This window comes from Sciurus carolinensis, chromosome X (assembly GCF_902686445.1).
Source record: "Sciurus carolinensis chromosome X, mSciCar1.2, whole genome shotgun sequence".
NCBI classification, from domain to species: Eukaryota; Metazoa; Chordata; class Mammalia; order Rodentia; family Sciuridae; genus Sciurus; species Sciurus carolinensis.
Window position 1 is genome coordinate 6,138,799 of NC_062232.1, and position 26,736 is coordinate 6,165,534.

Consider the following 26,736-nt stretch of genomic DNA (forward strand, 5'->3'; position numbering starts at 1 on the left):
CAACTTTGGTACTAAACTCCATTTATTTCTCATTCTACCAAGGTTCTTCCTTAGGAGAAGAACCTGTTACCAATTCATCATCCTTTGTGATGCCAGCAGAGTTAGTTATAGACACCTTAGTTGTTTTGTACCTGCTGAGGAATACTCCTTTCATTTTTTTCAGGGATCCATAATTCTCACAATATTCTTTTAACAATTTTCTCAGCCTTCTTTGGTCATCTGAGGTTCTGGGTGGTAGACTCAGCTTACCCATACAGAACTACTTGATCTTGACTAAATCACTGGCCTCCTTCCACACCCATACCTGCATTTTGCTCAAAGTTTCTATGATTCTAAACTTTAAGTGAAGGTGACCAGCTTAAAGGATTTCATCTTATAGATGAATGTATCCTCTTGAATACGATGAAAGTTTTAAGTGCAAGCAATAGCACTTCTTAAAATAGGAAGTTCAAGTGAGCTAGTTATTGCCCCCACAGGGCTTTGTCATCCAACATCCTAGATCATAACCCAGTCTTTTCTTGAAAATATAAGGACTTACTCTACAATGTAGATCTGTTGAATCTTTCCCCCTAATTGTACCTTGAAATTTCTGAGCCCTGTGACATTCTAATGTCAGGGAGGTTTGACAGGATGCATCAAGAGTGAACAAGAGTGTCATCTTAACCCACCTAGGCCTTAAGCGAAATTAGCTTGGGGGCAAGTTAGAAGTCACTTTAAAAGTGCATCATTAATACGACCCACACATGAAGTGAGGGAAGAAGGAAAGACTTAGGGAATTAGTGGAAAAAATACACTGCTAGGCTGCTTGTCTGATCAAAACATCCTTTAGCATAGTAGGTTTCAGTCTTTGATTTGCATAAACATCACCTGAGGGGGATTTGTAGGAATACAGATTCTCAGGCAGTATTGATAAGCAGCCTAGGTGACCTAAGCTGCTATTCTGGAGCACACTTTAAGAAGCACTACTTAACAAGAAATATACAAAAAAGAATCACTACTTCAGCATGTCCTAAGGGATGATTTTACTGTTGATGAGATAGACTAAAAAGGAAAAGGTTTGGAAAAGGAAATAGGAAAGAAATTGAGAAAGATGTCTGCAATTTTTCAGTAGCATTAGCATAATCTTTGGGAAATGATACATTCAACTAGACACCAGGACAGGGCAATTAGCCTGAAGTAGGTTGCTAAGTGATTGGACTAGGAGTAATAAAATAAGGGCACTGGTCCAAGTTCTCAATCACAATGGAGAAGCATGGTGATAAAATCAGGGCAGTGAAGCCAAAGTTGTACTGTTAACCAAGAATATGGTAGATGCAACTAGCAGACTGAGAGAGCTGCTAAGAGGGATGTGGTGGACATTTGCTAGGTGAAATAGAGAAAAATCCAAGAATAGTTTCCATGTAACACACATGAAGGTGCAAAGGTCAAAAGTGGTAAAGGAACTCTACTTAGGATAGTGGAAGTATATGGAGTCACTCTCTGATTCCTGGAAAATCAACCACTGAGATATTTCCAAAAAAGTCAGGCAAGTGGTTGCAACATGCATTGGATAAACAGCAATAAAAATTTTACAAAAGTTCATAGTACTACTCATGAGGATTGATCATGAAGGAGAGAATGTAGGAAAGACTAGCACTAGGTCCTCAGTAGGGACTGGTGTTAAGTATGACTCCTCCTGAGTTGTAACTCCGTAGTTCCATTCAGCAATATTTTGGCAAATATTTATTGGGCACCATGTATCATCTCACACTTGAAATAAGACTGTTGTTTTTTTCTTTCCTGAAGGAGATCACACTTTAATGTCAGATAGACATAAATATCCCAATAGTTGAGAATTTATTCTTAAACTCTTTAAAGTTTTTTCCCACTTCCCCCGTTTAAAGAATTCCTTTTGATATTGTAAATCAGACATATCTAAACTGAATCAAATGAAGGGCCTCTAATTATTCTTTTGAGGTCTTACATAAGTGGTCACACTGATTGGGTAGAGCAGATAACCTATTCTTCTAGACCTAGATCCTAAGAGGGCCCTTTGGGTCTATCAGAGAACCATGCCTTGAAATAATCATTTGATGCTCCTAAATCAAAACCAAGATACCTACACAAGGATCTTGTTCCACAGAGAACAAAAATACTTGGTACAAGTTTGGCCTGGGAATAAAGAATACTTGCTACAAGTATGGCCTGGGAATAAAAAAATTAAATTTTAAAACTCATTGTGAAAGCTCTGTAATGTGATAACTGCTTTGAACTCACTCATCATGTAAATCACAGAGATTATCCTATCTACTCCATCCCTGAGCTAGTCTTCTGGTTCATGGACAGGCACACATATGGCTGTACCTGATAAGGCTTTTGGCATAAGCAAAGTTTGAAAAATACATGGTATGTGAATTGTTAGGACTGCCAAAAAGATCTCAATATGTCCTTGCTCAAATCCTCCCAACTTGTTAGCTATTATAGATAAGTAACAAATTAACTTTTGGCTAAAGGCTCCCCATGACTATGAAGATGCAAAATTAGGAAGAGAATAATGTTTTAAATACCATTAGTCATTTCTTCCTTTGTGTAACTTAGTTGATTGGCTCCCTGATTCCCTACCCATATCTTCAACGATAGACTTTAATTCTGAAAAGTATCAAAAGGATGAAACTGGATAGAAAACAGAGCTCAGAATAGTGTGGATGGGCACCAGAGATACACTATTTTTTAATATTGTCTAAGGCTGGACCTAAGCACCAAGTTGATCCTAAGCTGTATGTTTTGATTGTTTCCTCTCTGTTAATTCCAAATAAGCACTTGTGCTGTTTTTCCCTGTTGACCTTGGATATGAGGAGATGAATGGCAATGCTGCCTGGCTCATCAGCTGTTCTACTCTCCCCCACTAAAATACCAGTGGCTGACTAGGAAGATCCATGTTTACCAAACATTGTAAATGCATCATAGAAAATACCCATATGCATTGAGCAATACTAGCTGGGAAGGACAAAAATATAATATCTGCTCCCATCTGTGTGTGGTCCCTTCAGAAAATGTGCACACATATGGTTGGCCCATGTTAATTAAGTCCAAATATGGATTGGATTCAGCTTGGAGAGCAACTGATAAATCTGCAGCTAAAACTTTTCCAAATGCTTTGATATTTCCTGAATAAAAACGTTTCAAAGGTGTTGAATGGGAGAGGACTAAATTGAATACCACCAGAAAAAAGCTCAAATTACCACAGTTAAATAATTAATACTGCTCCCATTTGAAATTTCAAAGTCATTTCAAATCTAGTATTTATTTATATACCCAAACGTTTGTGAAGATAACATTTTATTAACCTGCATATTAAAATAATGAGAACTGACTTGACTTTTGTCACTCTGTGTCTAATGTCATAGCTATTTAGCAGTTCCACTGAAGTGAATAAAAAGTATGGTATAGCAGGTTTTTTTTAACATTTTGTTTAGAATTATCTTACTTTTGGCAAAAGGGAAAAGAGAAGAGGTGCCATCATTCTTGGGAAGTGCAAATATGGATTTGAAAAAACTAAAGTAACTTTGTACCTGTTAACAACTGAGAACAAAATTGTGTGTGTTACTTGGATACTATTTTTCTGCATTGTGACTTCTACTGTAGTAACTGGAAGAGAGTTACTGGCCAGTATTTATGGTGGCAAAGGTTGGAGAGAACAGAGTTCTGGTCAGATGGTAGGATGGTTCATTCTCAATTAGATAACATTCTTAAAGCAAGTATAACTCCTCATTTTATTCTTAACAAGCAACCAAAATGGGAGATACATCTTATACATACAGTATCTGAAATGAGATGCAACTATCTCCTCTATTATGAGTTATTTGCCTCCTGAAAGGAGGAAACTCAGGGCAAGGAGAGTATCCATATGATTTGTACTAAGTGAAAGATGAGTGGAATGTGGATGGTACAGTTGCTGTTTAAAGGAATGCATGTATATAGGTTAGGGAGAATGGGATGAACTGTCTCCCCATTTTCTCTCCCTTTTCCTAGAGCCAACTCAGAGATGACTAAGACATTCATTGAACATTTTGTATAAATCCAGAACTGGAAAAAGAACTGTAGCTCAAAGAAAAGGTTATATGACTTTCCTTGCTTAGTAATGGATTTGAATCCAAATCCTCCTGACCCTTAGCACTGACATCTGCCTCACCTCAAGAGTATTCTGTCTTTAATCCCCTATTTCATGTTTTGCTTTCTTTTATCTGTTCACTCAGATTTTGAAATATATCCCTACTAAAATAACACATCAAATAAAACCTTTATCTCATTGTCCTTGGAAAGAACTAATTGATCAGCTGTGGGATGACCTTGCTCTGAAAGTATCACATGTGGAACATCACATGATTATATGTGCACTTAATTATCTGCCTTTCAATAACTGCCAAATAATCAAGGTTGTGCCCTCTACAATACAGATTAATTTTAAATGCCACAAGCAAGGAGAAAGTTTTTGGTGAGACTGCTGAGCTTTGCAGATGGACAAATTTTTCTCATTTTAAAATGAATTGCCTTTCCTTTGGAGTATATGGTATGAGAAGACAGTAAAGTAATTCATGGGTCTCATAGGAGCCACAGTAATATTATGCATGTTTATTTTGGGATTGATGCCACCCAGGTAGTCTTTCAAATGCAGAAGTGTGGACCAAGAAGAAGCCCATGTCAACATAAGTTAAGCAATCTTACCAGGATCTCTGATTTTTCCTTTGTCTTAGCAAAGGAAATAAGTAATAGCAAACTAGCCCTTCACCTCTGCTGGCTCAAATAGGTCATATGATTTCCTTAGACTACATATCCACTCAATTATTGAATCAGTCAACCATCTCTGTATAATTGTCTAAAAAAAGTATATGAACCTACAATTCATTAACATTTAAAATAATATCTCAGCTGGGCATGGTGGTACATGCCTGTAATCCCAGAGACTTAGGAGGCTGAGGCAGGAGGATCATGAGTTCAAAGCCAGCCTCAGCAACTTACTGAGGCCTACACAACTCAGTGAGACCCTGTCTCTAAATAAAATACAGAAAAGGGCTGGGGATATGACTCAGAGTATGAACACCCCTGGGTTTAATCCCCAGTGCCAAAAAAATAAAATAAAATAACATCTCATGAATACTACTGATAATTGAACCAGAGGGTACAAAAGGATCTAGTTTATGATTTTGAAATTTTTCATTAAGGAGCTCAGTACTATTGGTTATTATGTAACCTATATGATGAATGCTTTAAAGCTACCTCTTATTCAGGTAGTTCAGTTCCTATGTTCAGGAGTTGGATAATGAGTTTGGAAAAGAAGGGTTCCAAATCTAAAAGTATTTTGAGATGGGCATCTTGAAGTTCAGAATCTCCTCTTGCTGGTCCCCAGCTCTAAGGGACATGAAGAACCATTGTTATTTACTCATCAGGAAGGTGTTTTATGGTTTGGGAGGGGGAGGTCATGTTAGGTTATAGACTTATGATGGAGCTAGAAGGAACTCTAGACTCTGTTCTCCTGGTTCAGCCATGTTTTGTAGTGGAAACTGAGACAGAGACAATGATGATTGATGGGGCTGGAGAGGCTATTCTGTGATCCTGAAGGATACAGTAAATGGTAATAAGAAGTGTAGAGTTCACATTGCCATGAGCTACCATCTTGCTATTCTGTCTCTGCACCATCATCTGAAGAGCAAACTCCAATGCATGCTAATTCAATGGAAAGTTACTCCCAAAAGGATCAAAATGTTGCTATTGCTAGTCCAGTCAGGGAAATAGTGAAAGACTACTAGTTGTGCCAGTTTCCATGTATTTCATTGAGTGATTTCCCTCTTTTGCTTCAAACAAGGATAAGATTCTTACTGTTAGGTTTAAAACAATATTATACCCCATGGTATATTTATATTTATGAGCTCAACTGAACTTCCCAGCCCATTATGAGAATCTGTCAGGTACACAACTCACTTTCTAGTCTTTAGTACTTTTACCCTCAGCTTCACTGTTTTTGAGGGCCCCCCTCTAATATTACCCACTCTGCACCACGTAGCTCAGCTCCTACTGAATCCACCAGCATATGTGCATGCCAGCTCCTCCCACCCTCCCAACCTTACTCCTCTCTAAGAAGAATGGAATCATTGTGGTTTCCATGGCATTTCCCAGCACTTCCCTGAAGACTTGCTGCTTAATTCTGATGTGGGCGCTTATGTTACAGTCATTAATTACTGTATTAAGTCAAGTTATAAAAACTAATGAGGATTTGAACACAGAGTTAGAAAATGAGAATGTAATTTTTCCTGGATTATAAGATATAAAGGTAAACATGGTCCAAATATTCAGAGATAAGAAATCACAGCTTTTCATAGCTGACTTACAGCAGAAAATACAGGCTTCTGTGTCTCACCAAAATTGGGAGTAAGATAATCAAAACATCACCATTGGCAACATTTAGGCAGGCCTCACTTCACTGTGCATTTTATTTTCAGCTCTGACATCTAAATAAAAATGTTCTTTTTTCTTATGGCATAAAAATGATTCTATAACTAAAACTAGAACCTTTTGAAATTCTTGCATCAGACAGTAGGATGAGTCAAGAATGGGAGGCCACATGGGAAAAGTTGGCTTTTATGTGTGTGGATAGAGTTAGTCTTAGAATTGTTTGGGGAGCATGGTTGGGTGTCTGTCTGGAAATCTACACTCCAATTACTCTCAGTGGTACCTGTAAATCTTTCATCAGATGAAGAAGGTATGTCGTCCCCATGGGTTTTGTATTACAACTCAGGTACTCTGGGAGGGTAGAAGACTGAATCATCATCACTTGGAATCATGAACTGAATCAGCAAGCAAATCACCTCCAATGCCATAAAGTAATGTTTTGGGTCAGATAAAGGTTGATAAAGAATTAAGCAAATGACTTGTTGATATGGGGTGCTTTTGTAGAGGATCAATTTCATTATTTATGGGTTGGGTAACTCCCTGCAATTGTAGGGTAGCATAAGGCCCTTGGGAACCTGGTCAGTCAAATAAGGCACTGAAAGCAAACAATATATCTTTGACAACTTCATCTCAGGTGTAACCATTCTGGAGGCATGCAGCAAATCTAGAAGCAAAGTCATTAACAGATGGAGGGAATAGTCACTTTAGTAATGATAGAGGACTTTTTCCCTTAAATGCAAAATATATGTGTACAGTTTTAGGGAGGTTCCAGGACCCAAGGAGTTTTCAACTAGCATCAGATTAAGAACTCCTCCTACTTTGTAGGTTTACACTCAAAGTGTGGGTCCATCTCATCCTTTACATTTTGATATTATGGGGAACTATCTTGGTCAATTTACTTTTTGTCTTAGAGTCTGAAACAGAAAGCATGATCATTAAATTTCAAGAAAATACCAAGAGCTCTAGTGTGTAACAGTGCACCTTTTGAGTATGCATATATCATGTATTACTCTAATTCTCATAACCAAATCATCTCTTTCTAAGCTGAGGATTCAGAAGATATCATATTTCTTTAAATCATATAGCTAGTGTTGGGGCCAGATTCTCAAGCTTGACTTTAAAGCCCATGTCTATGATAATATTGGAAGTAATCAGAATAGCATTCAAAGCCATAAGGTTCAGAGTAGGGGTTCCAAATGGTACAACAAACTGCATTTTACCAGATGAATATCTTGGTGTCAAGGTAGAACACACCATAAAATTAAGTCAGCAGCATAGTTTTGGTGACCAAATATACCTACTAATGCTGATGGTGCAAAAATTTTTGAAAGCAAAAACATTGAGGTAATCCATTCATCCTTCTGAAAATGGTGGCCGTTGGTTTGCCATGATAACAGATGGAGAAAAAAGTGACTGATTTTTGTGTTATATAAGGAAAACTTTCTTCACAATATGTTGTCCTCACTATTCTTCATAGACATCACACTATTGGCAATAAGTCTCATATCAGCTCTTTACAGCTTAGTATGAATTTAGGCCAAAGTGTTCCCTCTCTCAGGGTATTTGCATTGTAAACCTGAGTGTGCAGGGAAATTCCTTCCTAATGCAACTTCAGCAAGGTCTTTTTAGCACCTTGAAGATATCAAGCATATGCAGCCCATTTGGTCTTAAACTTGAGTTTCAACCTTTGAAAGTTCCGCTGGGCATATATTAACACTACTTCTTGGCCTCTAGTTAAATTGAGTTCAATGATTCAAATACAAGTGTTAGCACTGACCCCAAATTTCTAGCAATATTTGGATCACACAGTTCACTTATGAAGTTAGAAACATTTTTCTTTTCCTGATTCCCTATTCATTTCTATTACTTAATTTATCACATATCCACCTGCCTTGTTAGGTTGGAGTCCTTCCTGGGAAAGGACCCCCATCTTACTTAGTTCTGGATCTCTAGGCCCAGCATAGATTCTGACTCATTAAAAACTTTTCTGGGCAAATAATTAGATTCCTACAGTTCAAATAGCCAAGTATTTTTATTTCTTTAAAGTGACATCTCCTGTTCTCCTTCAGCAAGGATTTTTCCTCAGATTTCAGTTTATACCCACAACGAATGAAAAGTCTAAACTGGTCTGCCATAGGACAAACCTCAACCAATCCAAGCAAATTTTAGGACATTTTAGAGCCTGAACTTTACTATACTTGAGAATCAGAGATAACAAGAATTGCCTCTAGATCTAAGTCTGGAAAGCATTTTATCTTTCACAGTTCTAGAATAGAAATACCTTCATAGTATAGAAGGAAAACAACAATAACCTGGTTTTATTTCAACAGCACACAACACCAGACATTTACTAAAGCAAATACCACCCAAGGCCCAGAGGATTAGCTGAAGCAGCTGATATCCTGTGCTGCTTTTTATAACTCTCCTTCCCAGCACCATGCTCTACATATGTCCTATTTCATCAGGTCACATCAACTTAGGTCATGCCCAATACTGTATCTTACACCAAACAAATGCATCACCATGCAGAATATTCTTTCCTTGAAAATTAAGTGGAAATTGGGCAAAGTTTCCTGGTTCTTCGTACAAGCAGTTGACCTTGCTACATTCTATAAGTAAGCTGCCCCTTTCACTCCACAAGACACTGGGGATGTTGGCTACTAGCAACCTGTCAAAGTATTAAGTATAAGAATGAAATATGCAATAGAGAACCAAATTACATATAGAGTTGTTGAGTGAGGCTGTGATGGTGCTAAGTCTGTCAACTTGTTAAAATTATTTGCATGAATCCTACCTATTCACTTTTTTGTGGGGTGATTGGCAATGAAATTGGAGAGAAAGGGGTATTCTATACAGAACCTTTAAATGCCAATAGTTTTTAATGTACTAAATATCTCTCATATGTTGTATGTTGTTTTAGCCCTTTGGAAAATATTACAAAAAAGGCAAAATCCAAGTATCTCAAAGAGCTTATTGTTTAAAAACAATATTCATTTTAAATACAGATAGCCATCATCTTATTTATGGGACATGTAGTCTGTGTCAGATATTATGACAAGTAGATTTTAAATATATATTAGGACTACTAAGTTGTCAGTCAAAGGACCAAATCCAGTTCACCACCTGTTTTTGTAAATAAAGGTTTACTGAAACAAACCATGCCCAATTGTTTGTATATTGTCTATGACTACTTTTGAACTAAATGCCAGAGGTGAGTTGTTGTGACAGAGGTAATTTAGACTACATAATTTCAAATACTCATAATCTGTCCCTTTAAAGAAAATATTTGCTATCTATGGTATCTTTCATTCTCACAAGAATACTCAGAGATAAATGTTCTGTGTCCCATTTTATGGTTAAGGTAACTAAGCATTATAAGTCATATAGCTTAGTAAGTGCCAAAGCTTGGATTTGAGTCTGGATTTGTCTGATTCCAAAATTCCATGTTCTTATGCTATACTTATTTAATGTGCAGCAAAAACCAAAATATAAGGTAAGAAGAAATAAGAGCCTTACAGAGCCACAGTGATACTGCTATTAGAATTCAGAAAAGGAAGATACTATTTTGAGCCTGGGGTGATAAAGATTCTGGAGAAGATCATATTTGAATGTACAATTAAAAAATGAATCTCAGGAATCTTCTGTCCCAAGTCCAAGCCTAAGAAAAGTTAGGAAATCAAGGTCATATGTTTAGTTTAAAGTAGAGAAGAGATTGAAATAAAGCTTCCACTTACCCAGACCAAAGCATACTGTTAACCATGCTGAGCCATTGAGGATTTTTGTGTGTGGTTAAATGACAGAATTATTGAAATGAAAACTCATACATTATGCTCAATGGCAATTAAACTGAAGGAGTATTTATTTATTTGTACTGGTGATTGAACCCAGGGGCACTTTAATGTTGAGCTGCATCCCCATTCTTCTTTTTACTTCTTTTTAAATTTTGAGACAGGGTCTCACTAAATTGATGAGGGTCTTACTAAGTTGCTGAAAATGGCCTCAAACTTGCAATCCTTTGCCACAACCTCCTGAGTCACTGGGATTATAGGCATGTGCCACCTTCCCTGACTGTAATTCCTTTATCAAGGTCATCAAAATACACATGTTCAGGTATTTACACAATACCATCACCCACCCACAGAACTACAAAATACATTTGTGTTGTGGAGAATCACACTTGTGAAATTATAGAAATGTCTTGTGCTCTCCACCAACTTTAAGATTCAGATGATAAACAAGAGACCACAAATTTGAAGTCATATACATCCTACCCTGAAGAACCAGGCAGCTCTAGGCCAGAAGAGAAGTAGAGAAGTGAACATGTGCGACTAATGGAGGCTTACCTGATACTGTAGAGTACTTTGCCATTTTTTGAAATCCGTAGCAATTTGTTGTCAGTGGTGACATCATGGAAATTGGCACCCTTCTCATTGGCAAAGAACAAATCTGGTTTCCAAATGGAGTCTAGCATAGATGGGTCCAAATCCAGGGAATCATCTGGGTACTCACTGTATGCCAGTCGTGAATCATTCCACTGTTGTCTCAGAAAAATATTCACTCGGTAGTCCTACAGAAATGCCATGCACAAGAGCTACTTATTGTCCATCCTGGCATAAGACAGGAAGACGTCTATTTAAATTTCCCTTTCAATCATCTCTTTGATTTGATAGAGTGTTAGTTGCTGAGTAAACCAGGCTGAATATACCTTGGTCAAAATAAACCACTCAGTTCTATTAGGACTGGAGCCAGAGGGGAAGAAGAAATAAGATGCATTCAAACCACAACACAAATGGAGTAGGTTGACTTGGTTGAATTGTTATGCTTAAATTATTATTTCTGGTGTGAAATAATACTAACTCAAGTCGATTTTGCTATAGAAAAGTGTAACAAGTATATAAGTCTGTGATGGCACATTGTTAAATAAAACTAATTCATTTTTCCAAATCAGAAATGAGACTATATCTACTTTCTTTCTGCTTGATGTTCTGGGCAGAAGAAAAGCCATTCTGTGATTTTGGAAGGGAAAACTTGCAAAACTGTGGGATGATGGCCTAATATTTTAAAAGCCCATCAACATACACATTAAATTGCTTCACGATGACAAAATAATTCTATCACAGCTACTTACTTTCAAAATTCTTAAATATTTTATCATTTTCTCTGAATGTATACATCTATAGTAGCCAACTCGATGCTTCATCCAGAGATCTTTTTTGTTTTCTCAATTTGAATACCTTCTTGACAAAGGTTTTCTGCCTTGTGGGAGTCTGAGGTATACCCCTGGCATTCTCACTTCATCTGGGAACTTCCTTCCCTAATGAATTAGCTTGGAAGATTGCCTGCTCTCCTGGGAAATTCTATTCAAAGTTCTTTAGGTTCATGGAAAGCATTGCTTCATTTGATAATCGGACCCTGATTGGGCCTTTATCAGTATTCACTAGTCAAGCAGGACTATGATTTCAGAGTTAATAGTTGTCCATTCTTGCCACTTGTTGTTAGTTAAGATAATTTACCATCACAAGCTCCATCTCCACATATTTGGTGTGTGGATTTTTGGTCATTGTTTATCTTACTTTAATGATGAATAAGGGTTTGCCTGAGAACTTCCTAGTTTGGACCCTCATGCCCAGAGCACACCCTCAGTCCCAAACCATTCCCAAGGGGTGGTTGGTCACTATGTCAAGTATCTTGGAAACTACCTAGGAATAGCCAGTTTTGATTAATTCCCTCAGGACCAGAAGGAGAATACGTTTTAAAGATTAGTGTATATGGAAAAGAGCTTCAATCCAGTTCTTTCTATCTATTAAACTACCCAAATTCCAGTGACTTTTTTTTTTCAAATGCAGTCTCCTGATCAGCTCATAAAGCATTTAAGTGGCAGTTCTTGGGAATGGTGCACAACATGGGCCTAAAAAGGCAAATAATCAAATAGTTAATAACCACTGAAAATCGGTGATGAAAAATATAGATCATTTTGAAAGGCTGTTATTAAAAGAAAATAACCTTAAGGTTCTCCATTGTATAACATGAGGACATTCAGACTTGGAAAATTTTAGTAACTACTCTTTATTTGAGATTATTTAGGTTTCACAATAAATTCTGAAATCCAAGCAGGTGCTGTTGTGGGCCTAGCTAGGTTTCCATCCCAATCTGATTGCTCACTAACTCCCCCACTGAATGGGCCATGGGAATGGCAGAAACTCAAAGTTCTCATCACAGATTTCTAGAATTGTCCCAAGACACCAGGGAGTTGTGACTGGAACGAGATTAATATCAAGTCAGTGACTTGGGAATAGGAGTGACTGGAAACTTTGTAGTTTTGTGTGAGTAGTGAGAAAAAACATGTGATTCATGAAAATAAAAGAAGGGGCTATTAAAATATAAAAACCTAATTTATATGAAAGTATACACTAGATACATCAGCTGTGAGATTTTCTTAAGGTTTCCTGAAGAGGGAAATGTAGCTTCTCCACTATTTGACACCCAATCCCTTTTATTTCCCTAGAATAATAACAAGTAAAATTGTTTAAGAGGAGTCTGTGTGTTTGTTTCAACAGAAAATAGAGAAAAAATATCCCCTCCCTTAGCCAATTCTTGAGGACTCTAAATATGGTAAGTAATGGGAGCTGAACTTAACAGAGGTGAGCATATTAAATATCTTAAACTATTGGCAGGCCAGAAACCCCACCTCCCATCCAGGAAGTAGTACTAGAATGGAAGATTCTGTGAGAAGCTAGATAGAGGGCAGAGCACTGGGCAGTAAAATCATCAAGAGAACCTCCTTGTAATTCTCCTAAGTTTAGTTTATTCACCTAGAAATTATTATATTAGTGACATGCATCCTGAAAACAGTGACCTTTAAGAAAATGTCTCAATTAAGATTTTCATAGCTAATATACATCTTTTTAAAAAGTCTTCTCCATGAATGTTCTCCATTGTTTATTAATTTTTGTTTTGAATTTTATATATAGAAAGTGATAAAATAGCTCCTCCCAATATGAGAACTTTAAAATGAGTAATGAGTCTATTACATCACAGTACAATCATTAAATGTCTAAAGGTTAATTTAAAATAAATTAATACATTATCTGTAAGCAAAGATAAGTATAAGATTTAGAGGAGAAAATATATTCTATGCCACAATTACAGTAATTATATGAAATGCCACTTGTCAAAGCGTTTAAGTATTCATTCCTTTCAGTGTAGGTAATTAAAATTTGTCTATAATTTTGTTTGTGATGATATACATTATTCTAAAATAAATAGCAATCCTTAAATATCTTTAAAAGTATACAGACACCTAAAGACATACAGAAGTAGGTAACCAAATAAAAGATTTTCTGGAGTTATGCCTATGTAATTCTTCCAATTCACTGTCATTTTCAATATAGGAAGAAAATTTGACATGTGAGATTTATCAATGCATCACTTCTGTTTATTTATGATTAGGTTAATTCCCTTGTGATATTCCAAACCAAAGGAGAATAGTTATACTCTTCAGTAGTCTTTGTCTTTATTTTTTGCTGTAAGGTTTAACAAAATATTAAAGTGGAAGTAAATATTGAGAAACATGTTTAAATGCCGACAGAACTTTCTTTTGCACTGCCTTCTCTCTCCAGGGACAGATTCTACTTCAAATAAATAACATGTTTCTTTGTACTAAAATTTGTTTCCCTATGATTGACGATCTGGGTATTAGATTTGGTAATGGAAACTTTCAAATTGTATTCTTTTTTCATTTATTCAAAAGCTATGTGTAAGTCACATAATCTTTATTCTTAACACAGGTAATGTGAGTACGTACATTCCATATTATTATTTAGTGTCAAATTTAAAATTTCTCAAGTTTTTCTTTCTGTTGCCTTCTAATGCTATGCCCACTCCTTAAAGATTATTTCCTTAAATTGAATTATTTTGATACTGTTATATTTAGTTTAGTATTTTCACAGAGATTGTCATACTATTTCACATATACTCCTATTAAACCTTATCCTTACCATTAACCTTTTATTATTATTTAGATATGCATTATGCTATCTAATTATGTTATAAAGGTATCAAAGACAAGGATTTTTTTTACCAGGGATTGAACCCAAGGGCACTTAACCACTGAGCCACATCCGGCTGGCTGTTTTTAATTTTTTATTGAGACAGGGTCTTGCTAAGTTTCTGAGGGCCTCACTAAGTTGCTGAGGCTGACTTTGAACTTGCGATCCTCCTGCTTCATCCTCCCAAGCCCCTGGGATTATGGGCATGCACCACCATGCCTGGCAAGGGTATTCTTTTTTGATTCCCTACTGTGCTTATGTGGCACTTTAGTTTTATCCCTGCCTACACTGCAGTAAAGCTTTTATAATCTTAAGGTACTACTAGCTTTAATATGAGAAGTTGAATTTAAAATTATGGGGGGATGTTGCTTTATGATGAATTTGAGATTTAATATTGCACTGCTAATTTGGAGACCAAGGACACCTCATATATTGAATTAACAAAATGCCAGGTTTGTGGTTGTTCTTTAATTCTTCCTTAAGAAGTCAGAAAAAGAAATATACCTATCTGCTTTTCCTGATCAGTTAGTATCTTCTTATGGCTTGCTTATGTAGCTGTAGAATGAAAGGAAACCCCTAGTGTTGTTTCCATGGTTATAATACAACACATATTCCTCAGGAATGTGATTTCATATCAGAGGTAAAGTAACTCTTCACCCTGCAGCAGTCACCAGCAGAGAATGGGAATTTACCCTTAGGGACAGAGTTCAGGGGAGCCAGAATTATATTCTCGAGTTGTTCTCTGAGGAGACACATTTGTATACTTTTGGCTCTCTCTGGAAATGTTCTCTGAGGGGACACATTTTCAGCTATCCCATCCATCTGGTAAATAAGTAGAGAGGATCTGCTGCTGTGGCATAGGTAGTGTTCCCATACCCATAGACCCAAATCACTCACTGCCCATCCACATCCCTCTAAGAAATCATTTGAAAGCTGAGAAGACAGCATTTCTTCTCTGCTTTTGATGGTATAACTTGGGAAGAGCTGCATAAAGATGGTAGTAAACACTCGACATTTAATGGCATCACCGATATTTTCAAACTATGCCTTTACATCAGGAAATAGGGGATTGCAGATATATTTCCTATCCTGTAAATTCACTTGCCATTAGCAACTAAAGAACAGAGGGTCAGAAAGAAAACAAAATGGTAAACTGACACTCCAAAAAGAGAATATAACCTGTCTCATTATATATCCCTTATTAATCTGCTAAGTCTTTGGGACCTTACAAAATTTGTTCCACTGAATAATCTTAATATAGGGTCAATTAACAATGACCACCAACACATTTCTGTATCTCTTAACAAAGATATGTATTTGTATTTACATTATATATCATTTGTATATCATTGTGATGATCCATAAAAATATTCCTTAGAGTAATACAAATGTGTTTGTCTTGTGATTACACATCTCCAACACTCATGCAGCAAAGAAGTGAGAATTTTATTGGTAGTGTAAGCCAGCCAATACTTTTTGGGCAGGCAGTATCAACAATAAATCAGTGGGATTTCATTAACCATAAAAGGGACAGATTATATACCGTTAAAAGAAAAACTACAATGAGTTCTTGAAACAGATTAATTATTGCCTCTTTTTTTAGAAACAATCACCCCAAACTAAATTCTTCAATATTACTCTCTGGGTCATGGGGTGAAAATGAGGTGTGAAGGAAGAGAGGAAATTCAACATGTTTAGAAACTTAAAATTCTGAAGCATTCTTGGAAGAAATCATTACAGAAAATGTAAAGAAAGCAAAACTATTGTACCCCAAAATCGGACCAATCAATGACTTTTTCACTACATAAAAGCTGAAGTTTCTGACTCCACCTAAAATTGGTTCAGAAAATCATACAATATATGACCTCTGGGTAATAGTAGTCATCTCTGGGTATGAAGATTACAAGTAAGTTAATTTTATTAATTTATTGAATGAGTTTCATAGTTGTTATATTTTTCTTTTCTAATTGGACCAAAATTCACATAACATTAAGTATTTCAGAATTCACAGTTCAATGGCATTTAGCACATTCACAATATTGTACAAGCATTTCTATTTTCAAAGCATTTTCATCACCCTAGAAGAATATTCTGCACCTATTAAATAACCACTTATTATTCCCTCTCCCTGCCCAGCCCTTGGCAACCACAAGTTGACTGACTGTATGGATTTTCCTATTCTGGATATTCCACTGGATGTACTTATTGGTAAAACATGTTATTTCATTTAATAGAATTTTGCTTCAATATGACAAAAGTAGCACATAATGGTGGAAACTGTCTTGACTGTATCCATGTTAGTGTCTTCATTGTGATATTATACTGTGGCTTTGCAAGATGTTATCATTTAGGGATAACTAGGTAAAGGTGTTACAGAATTTCTCTGTGTAATATCTTACCATAGCCTATGAATTTATATTATCCCCAAAATTTTAATTACAAAAATCACACTAAGCAATATCAATTTCATTAAAAATATAAAATATGAAAAAAAGTGGTTCAGGAAAGAATCTGGTTCTGTTTTATTTTTTGACTACATTTTATGAGTCAAATTTTGTTAAACATCAGTGGGTGCAATGGACTAAATATGTATGTCCTCTCAAAATTCATTGTTGAAATCCTAAACTCCAATGTGATGGTATTAGGAGGTAGAAACTTTGAGAGGTAATTTTTTCATGAAGGTACAGCCCTCATGATTGGAACTAATGCCCTGTTAAGAGGAACCCCAGAAAATGTTCTTTCCACCATAAAAGGATATAAAGAAAAATCAGCTGTCTTTAAACTTAAGCAATCCCTCCCCAGAACCTAACTATAGTGGCACCCTGATCTCAGATTTCCAACCTCCAAAACTGAGAAATTAATTTCTGTTGTTTGTAAGTAACTCAATCTATGATACTTTGTTACAGTAGCCAGACCTGATTAAGATAGGGTGCATCAGCTGACTTCCCAGGGAGGGCTTTACCTATCTTGGAAAACAAGACCCATCTCTAGTACAGCAATTGTCACATTCTTGTGTGCATCTGAAATAATGCCTATTTAAATATTGATGCCTTAAATTTGGGGTTGGCAAATTTAGCCCCAGACTCTTTTTATAAATAAAGTTTAATGGAGCATAAACATGTACATTTGCTTACTATTTTTTTCCTTAAGTTTTTTATTGGTTCTTTTTTCTTTATGGCTGTTTTCACACCAAAGGGACAGAACTGAGTAGTTATGACACAGACTATCTGGCTCTCAGAGTCTTCAGTATTTACTGTCTGGCCTTTTATACAAAAAGTTTCCCAATCTCTACTATAGATGGTATGAGAATTTCTTCTTTGTCATAAGCATGATAGAATTAAAAAAAACATTTTTTGTAGTTTAACACCAAAGCAATAATTGAAGAAAATAAAATATATTTTCAAAGCCAAATGAAGCTTGTCACTACTTCAAAAGCTAAGAAGTAAAATAAAAGAAGCACAATACATATTACTTTTCTAAACATGCAATTCATTTGTCTTACACAGAAGAATAAACAGGCTGTTGATGTTATCCTTGAGCAACAGTTTCCAAGTGTTTTGGTAGGCAATATGACAAAGGACACCTATTAAGTGTCCAGGAAGCACCTATGCAGCCCATTTATGAACACCTTCACTAAATCTTAAGGATACAGGAAAATAGTGTATCAATGGCTTCCATTTTCATCTCTTTAAATGTTTAGCTTATTCTTGCATTAATGAACATCAAAAAGGTGCACATTTACATTTTTGATTGAGAGTAAGATGCAATGAGGAGATTTAATCAAAGCAACTTAGGAGTCTTAATTAATGCAATCAGCATTAGGCCGTGCAAATATCGTCATTGAATGCCATCGTGTAAAGTTGGTGACAGTGATTTAGGCTACTTGAAGCTTTGCCCCTCTCTTGCAAGAATAAAAATAAGAAGGGAGAGACAGAAACTGAATGCCAAGACCAGAGTTGGATTATTGTTTCTATGTTTAGCATTTCTTATGAGTCAGTTAATAACCCTATCAAAACTGTCTTGTTTAGGTAGAATTTTAATGTACTATACATCCTGTCAAAGTCCCAGAAATATTGTTTCTGAACAGTATTGCTTCAGGGTATTAAAATAGGTAGTGGAGATGCATTATGTTTAATTTTGCCAGTGAAAGGGAGTGGCAAAAGGCCAATTAATTCTTTCTGGCATCAAGGATACCACAAGAACAGTAATTTATTTAAGTACAGTAATTTATTTAACATTATCCTAGTAACCTAAAAGAGAAAACTTATATAAACAGAAGAATCATACTTTTCACTTCTCAATGTCATTATGTTCATTAATTTACTACTTGAGTATTTCTAAAACATCACCCACCACAATTCTTGGTCAAGTTCAACTATATTTTATTTGGGTTTCATCCAATAATATGAGTACATAATTTATATAGCCATGAAAATTAGAACCAACCACTTGTTTAAGGACTTAAAACAAATTGTCTGGATATCAAGAAAATATTTCACTCAAGATGCAATCTCCATACTACAAACTCGTGCTGGGTGGTTTTTAAAGCTAAGGATCCAATAGGCAATATGACTATGACATTTATTCATAAGGCATATTGGTGGGTTTATAGTATTTGAAATCTTTTTCAAATATATTAAAGATGTTTGCACATGCCCTATGATGAGCTTTTCATTAGTTTTATGTTTAGATTTTATTGAAAATCCATACATATGATACAATTACTATAAACTTAATACTACTTTACATTGCCAAAACAATTGTATATGCATGGGTGAGTGTGTGTTTGTAAACTCAGCCTCATGGCTTATATCTTAAGGATATAAGGAAGGCTTACCTATGTTAAAGCTTCCATTAGATGTAAAAGAGTGGTGATAACAAACATCTCTCAAACTTTGAAATTTATACTTATGAAACATTAGAGATGCAAATATTTAAATACTCTTGACTATACACCACACTTATTGCTAACCAGACATCAAATATTTCCAAAATTTCTCTGGTATGATGGATATATCACTGAATTTTAAATAATGACCACTTGACATATGACTTTCCAAAATGAAGGAGTATAAATTATTGCTTTTCAAAGCTGAGCAAGTTGGAAATTGGCACTCAGTAAATGTCACACAAATATGCAACAGAGCCCTTTGATCTCATATCCCATTCCTTCACACGATGGCTTCAATGCTCAGTCCCACTCACCATTGTAGTTTCTGCTATTGACCCAAAGCTGTTGATAAATATGTTGCAGGTAACATTTACAGGAGGCCCTGCAAGTTGAACAATAGAAAATTTGACAGGTTGTGTTCATGGCATAATTGAGTCACGTTTTTCTCTTGCCGGTGGCATTATAGCACTTACCATGGTAGTTTCTGTGACTGATCCAAAACTGTTGATAAAAATATTGCAAGTAACGTTTACTGGAGGACCTGCAGAATGCAATAAGAATATTGCAAGAGACATTGAAGCAAAAATACATCTCCATCAACATCTGTGCAAATGGTTAGAAATGTAAATAAAACTGAAATGATGATGAGATTGAAAAAAATTACCTAGAGGTACAAAATGATAACATTCCTACTAGTATTTTGACTAATGATGGTTAAGCAATGGTAACTTACCCTGAAGAGTTTTGAATTTGGAAAATATAAGCTGACTATTTAACTGAATTCATTAGTATAAGTTGATATTGCCATAGCCTTTTGGTTTGGTAAGTGTTTTTCTTTGACCTTAGGAACATCAACATTGTGGGCCTCAACAGGGGATGCCCCATGGAGATGAAAAAACCTGGGTCATGAAGTCAAAATGGAGCTTCATTTTGGGATTATGGGTGAGTCAGGATCATCCACTTCCTTTTACATGGCACCCTTTAAACTGAAGTGTTACATTGAGTCTCTTGACACCTCTGAATTTACCCCTTTCCTTCCTTATACGGTCTAAGCCCCAATGAAAAATGATGTACAGAAATACAAAAACCAAAGAAATTTAACTTAAGACAAGTGCAAATAGAAATGTCATTTAGTGTCCATACTGCAGTCTGAGTAAATGTGGTGTAAAGCAAGGATTATCACATCTTAGATGAGCTTTGAACAAAATGAGTTCACTTATATCTCCAGAGACCCTGGGACTACGCCCACCCAGCTTTCTTTTCCCCTAGACTTTTGTCAAAAGGCAAATCACTGATGATTCCCTACTTCATAATTTGCAGGGAAATCATTTATTTCCTTCATGGAGTTTCTTCTTAATGCTTTCTGAGATAAGAAAATACTGTCATGAACATCTATTCACTCACTGCTTTCCCCTGTGGAAATTTGTCTCTCTTCCTGCAATGAAATCTCAGCAGCTCAATGCAAGCAACACCCTAGTTGGTTCTTAATCAACTGGTAGGATCTGAATGAAGAGGAGTTTGACTTGAGGTCTCCCTCAAAGACTGGTGGTAAAAACACAAGTTGTTGCTGCATTTTAAAACTCTATAAGTCCATTTGGGGTTCTTGAAATGAGGAAAGAAAACTTGGGGTAAAACAATTATACAAGTCCCCAGGCAAGATCTTTTGGTTTAAAAAAAATGAGCAAGGAGTATTTGTAAAAGTTATGGAAGTTTTTTTCATCGTAACATACCTAATTTGTCTCCTTTTAATAAAAATGTGCATTTTTTTAAAAAAAGTTTGCAGGCATAGAACCACAGGCACCACATTATCAAAATAATTTTCAGTTGACAGTTCTGAAATACTCCATGTCTTTTAGTTTAGCATCTGCCAAGATGAGTTCTCCATGGTCACTTCCTACTCTGCTTGATTTTGTTCTTGTCTCTTGATTACACAAGACAAAAATGAGTCTTTCTCTTTCTTGGCCATATAATATATTCTATAATGAATATATTTTTCTGTCAGTAAAAACTAAATTAGGCAAGGTAGGGACAAGTCATGAGAAACTATGTGTTTGCTTTTCTCTCTCCCTCCACAAAGAGATCTTTTAGATCATCCAATTCAGGCTGGAAATTTTTCACAAACTCATACATGCAAGATAGAACATAAATGATGGGGAAGGATCAGGAAAAAAAGAATTGTCATTCTAGCATTCTTTTCCAATTCACTTTGGAATATCATGTTTTATTGGTACATATTAATTATACATAATAGTGGGTTTCATTGTGGCATAGTGGTACATGCATATAACATAATTTGTTCAACTTCACCTCTCAGTGCCTCCCCTTACTCTCTCCTCCTTACTCTCTCTGTTCCTCTTCTTCTACCTTATTGATCTCCCTTCTATTTTCCTGGTATCCCTCACCCCTCTCTATCTTCCCTACTATCTTCCATATATGAGAAAAAACATTCTACTTCTATTTTGGAGTCTGGCTCACTTTGGTTAACTTGATATCACATTTTAACAGGAAGAACTTTAAAATTTAAACCTCAGTTTTCTTGTATTGTACATTATCTATTTGTCTGGTCTACCCAAACTTATTAGAAGAATTTACAAGGCTGAGTCATGCCATCATTTATTTGTTATTATCCTTGTTCATAAATGTCAGTGTAAGTATATTGCTGGAACTTGAAATATTTTAAGCTACCACATATTGACACACTGTGCTAAGTAGAATAAAAATTATATAGTTTAATTGTCACAAAGGAGGAATTTTTACTGCTCTAGTAAATATTTACAGATGAGGAAACTGGTCATAGGGGTTAAGTTACTTGCTTAAAGTTTAAACTGCAGGAATTAGGAAAGCTGAGACTCAACATCTTGTCATTCTGGTTCCAAAAACCTAAACTTTGCCCACTTGGCTACACTGCCTTCATGATGCAATTTGTTCTCTCCCTCCTGAGTATTTACAATACCTCCTGTTATTTTACATTGGCTTATACATTTATTGATTCTTTACATCTGTCCTCTTCAACCTTGAGCATTTTATTTCAAGGTTCATTTGCACATTTGTATGAAACCTTGGAAAGAAAGAGAGTAAGCTATTTTTTTCAGCAAGCTATTTTTTAATTAAACATTAAGCACATACATATATTAAGAACTGACACATTAAAAACTCACTGTGTGCTAGTGAGTGCTTTACTTCATTCCTCAATAATTAGATGGTATCATGACCTGCATTCTATAGACAAAAAAATACTACGGCATAAAGTTGATAAGCTAATTTTCCCTAGGTCACAGAGTTTGTAAAATTTCTGAGGCCAATAGAATTATCCTAAAAATAGAATCTACCTAAATATGGGACTTGACCTGCAAGTTCTTTGAGTTGAATGAAAGAATTATATGGGGATTTCTCTTTTAAGAGTTACATTGATATGTGCCGACATAACATCTGAGTTTTAGCCTAATAATCTGTTCAGGTGTTCTGATTGACAAGATATTCTTAGATGTAATCACCAGTGAATAAATATGTTCTATAAATGTAGAAAAAAGGAGTTTATACTAGTTAACCTCATTTAATTGCTCTGTTAGCAAAGTGATGATATTTCAAGATAAGTTGAATGAGAATCTGGAAAAGAGAATGATGTAGACATCTAATCATATCACCATCCTCTCTTTCCTTCTTTACTTTCTTGTCTCCTCTCTCCCTTCTCCCCTTTCTCCTTCAATTTTTCTCTAGCTCCCATTGTTCCTTTTTGCTCTTATGAGATAGAACAATCTGACCATAACTCACTAGAAAGGGGCTATGTTGAATCTATATATCACTTTGGCTAGTATTGGCACCTTAACAATATTGTCTTCCTACCCATGAACATGAGACATCTTGCCATCTTTTTAGGTCTTCATTAAATTTTTAGCAATGTTTTGTAGTCAGTATACAGATATTTCACCTCCTTGATCCAATTTATTCCTAGGTATTGTATTGTTTCAAGTACTATTTTAAATGGAATTTTTAATATTTCCTTTTCAGAATTTTTATTGCAACTTATAGAAATAGAACATTTTTGTGTGGCAACCTTATATGCTGCAAATTTGCTGAATTAATTTATTAGCTCTAGTGGCTTTGGATTCTTTGAACTTCTTTCACTCTTTATTTCCTTTTTCTTTTTCTCTTTTCAGTACTGGGGATTGAACCCGGGACACTATACCACTGAGCTACATCCCAAGCCCTTTTTTAGTTTTATTATTTTCATTTTGAGGCAGTTTCTGGCTAACTTGCTAAGGTGGGCCTTGACCTTGGAATTCTCCTGCCTCTGCTTCCCAAGTAGTTCTCTGGGGCTTTCTATATACCTGATCATGTCATATATGAATAGAGATATTTTTACTTAACTCATGAATTTGAATGTTTTATATTGCTTTTTCTTATCTGTTGCTCTGGATAAAACTTCCAATATAACATTGAATAACAGTAATGAAAGGAGGTATTCTTGTCTTATTCCTGTTCTTAGAGGGGAATGCTTTGATTCTTTCTCATTGAGTATGCCTCTTGTAGATGGCTTATAGTTGAGTCAGGTTGTTACCTCCGTTTTCATAAAAGGCCTCTGTCATGTTGAAGTTCCCTTCTGTTCCTATTTTTCTGAGTGTTTTGGGGGTTTTGTCATGAAAGGACACTGGATTTTGCAAATGCTTCTTCTGAATCTGAGATGATCATGTGGGGTTTTTCCTTCATTCTATTAATATGATGAGTTACTATGCTTTGATTAATTTTCCTATTTTGAACCATCTTGTCATTCCTGATATTTCTCAATTGATTGTGGTGTGCTGTTAGATATGACTTGCTAATATTTTATGAGGCTTTTTGCATCTGTCATCACAAGGTATTATTCAGTGATCTTTTCTTTGAGGGGTCATTATCTGGCTTTGGTATTTGGTCTTATAAAATGAATTAGGAAGTCTTCCTTCATTTTCTACTTTGTGGAAGAATATGAGAGCTGTTTGGTAGAACTCACCAGACAAGTCACCTGGTCCTGAACTTTTGTATGTTAGAAGATTTTTGATTGTTGCTTTAATCTCTTGGTTATTCTATATTTGTTGAGACTTTCTATTCCATCTTCAATCAGTTAGGTAATTAGTGTGTTTCTAGGTATTTTCTGTTTCACCCAGGTTATCTAAATTTTTCATAATCTTTTACAGTTCATTTTCTTTATGTAAGGTCAGTTACAATTCCATTTTGATTTGTATTTTAATTATCTTTTATCAGTTTTATTATCTTTGAAAAAAAACAAATTTTGGTTTTGTTGTTCTCCAGTTCCTCTTTTAGTCTCTACTTTATTCTTCTCCACTCTAATCTTAATTATTTACTTCTGCTGGAAGCTTTGGGTTTAGTTTGCTATTCTTTTTCTAGTTCCTTGAAGTCTAAAAGTAGGTTGTTGATGAGAGATCTTTTTTTTCTTTTTTAATATAAGCATTTACATTATAAACTTCCCACTGAACACTGCCTTCACTGTATCCCATTGGTTTTGGTATATGTATGGTTTTTATTTATCTCTAATTTCCCTTGTGATTTCTTTTTTGACCCATAGGTTGTTTAAGAGTATGTTTATTTCCTAATATTTGTGAATTTTTTTGAGTTTTCTTTCTTACTCATTTTCAACTTTTTCTACTATGGTTGGGAAAGATACTATTTATGATATCAATCTTTTAAAATTTATAATTTGTTTAGTGGCCAAATGTATGGTCTATCCTGGAAAATGTTCTATGTGTACTCGAGAAGAAAGTATAATCTACTGGTGGTGGTAAACTGTTCTATCTATGTAGTTGGTTTAAATTGTTCATGTTCTCTGTTTCATTACTGATCTTTCACTATGTTCTATTCAGTATTGAAAATGGTGTACTGAAGCACCCAACTATTATTGTACAAGTGTTTATTTCTCCCATTGAATTTGTCAATGTCTTTTTCATGTATTTTGGAGTTCTGTTGTAGGTAATTAAAATATTTAAAGAGCCTGTGGGGTTTTAGACATAAATTAATGGTAACAGTAGAGGTAATGAGCCAATCAGTATTTAGAGTAAGAAGCAAAGTCCTGCATTTAATCATTCAGTTAGGTTTCCTCATCAGGTTATAATAATTAGAAATTGGATTGGTGTTGCTTAAAGAGAATGTTAAATAGGATTAGTTCTGTAGTGGTCAATGTCATGATTAAGAATATTGATATAGAGATTAATATTGAAATACAAAGCTACATATGTTTAGAATTATATCTTGTGCTATACGTGGTGGCACATGCCTATAATCCCAGGGCTCAGGAGGCTGAGCAGCAGGATCACAAATCCAAAGCCAACCTCAGCAACTTAGCAAGGCTCTAAGCAACCTAGTGAGACTCTGTCTCTAAATAAAAAACAAAAGGGGGTGGGGGATGTGACTGAGTGGTTAAGTACCCCTAGGTTCAATCCCTGGTACCAAAAAAAAAAAAAGAAGACTATATTCTTTTGATGAGTTAGCCCTTTTATCAATGTATGTGTTTGTCTTTTTAAATATTCTACTTATCTGTTATTCATAGTGACTATATAATCTTGGCAATGTATATGTGCATATATTCATTTGGAATATAAATATATGCATATTAACCAAACCTTCCTAACTTTGCAATAGGTATTATTTTTTCAAAAGCTTTATGATGGATTCTGTTTAAAAATAAGCATCAGGAAAGAACAGGGGATCCTGTGTAATCCTAATACAATGAGTCATTAATAATTAGATTTGTCCCAGGTAATTTCCAACATCATTTTTAGGTGAAAGACTACTTGAGGAAAAAGAACAATCCTTGAGTTCCAAGATGAAAGTGTTATGTTTTTCTCTCTTGTCAAAAATAGACAAGAGTGGCAATTTCATTTTGCATATTATTTCTCGTAAATAATTTAACATGTCTTCCAGTATCGCTATTGCTTTAGTGTAAGGACATTGGATGGAAAAGGAATATTAAATACATGTGTTTCATTTATGCAAAACTAAATTTCCTTTGGAATAAGATTTTTGTCTAGTACAAAGATCCTTGCCATTAACTCAAGAGATAAAGGGAAAATTAAAGCACACAGATGAAGCAAGAAGATGTAGAATTAAGGGTTAGAGCTTTGATATCTGAACATGAGTGAGCACTTTTTCTTATAATGGTTTTCTGTGTTGCATAATGTGTTTGTACTCATGAAAAAGAGAGCCTTGGCAGATAGAAGGATTCCAAGTGGAGGGAATGGCTTTTCATGATGGCATCCAATCTGCAAGAATGACAAATTTAAAAATTTTTAAATGTCATGATTATAATTAAAAATGGGCACATAATCTAACCTATTATATTATTTTGATCTTGAAAATTCACCACAAATGAATTATATACCA

The 26,736-nt window shown here is 35.3% G+C and overlaps 1 protein-coding gene across 1 annotated transcript in view; it reads right to left on the reverse strand.

The window, feature by feature from the left end:
- Nucleotides 1–26,736, reverse strand: part of LOC124972246 (glycine receptor subunit alpha-2-like) — a 177,299-nt gene that overhangs the window by 103,155 nt on the left and 47,408 nt on the right. The window contains exons 4-5 of the mRNA XM_047536518.1: nucleotides 19,839–19,906; nucleotides 10,770–10,993 (exon numbers count right to left, since the gene is read on the reverse strand). Coding sequence (XP_047392474.1) covers nucleotides 10,770–10,993; nucleotides 19,839–19,906 — 292 coding nt within the window. The remainder of the gene's footprint in view (nucleotides 1–10,769; nucleotides 10,994–19,838; nucleotides 19,907–26,736) is intronic.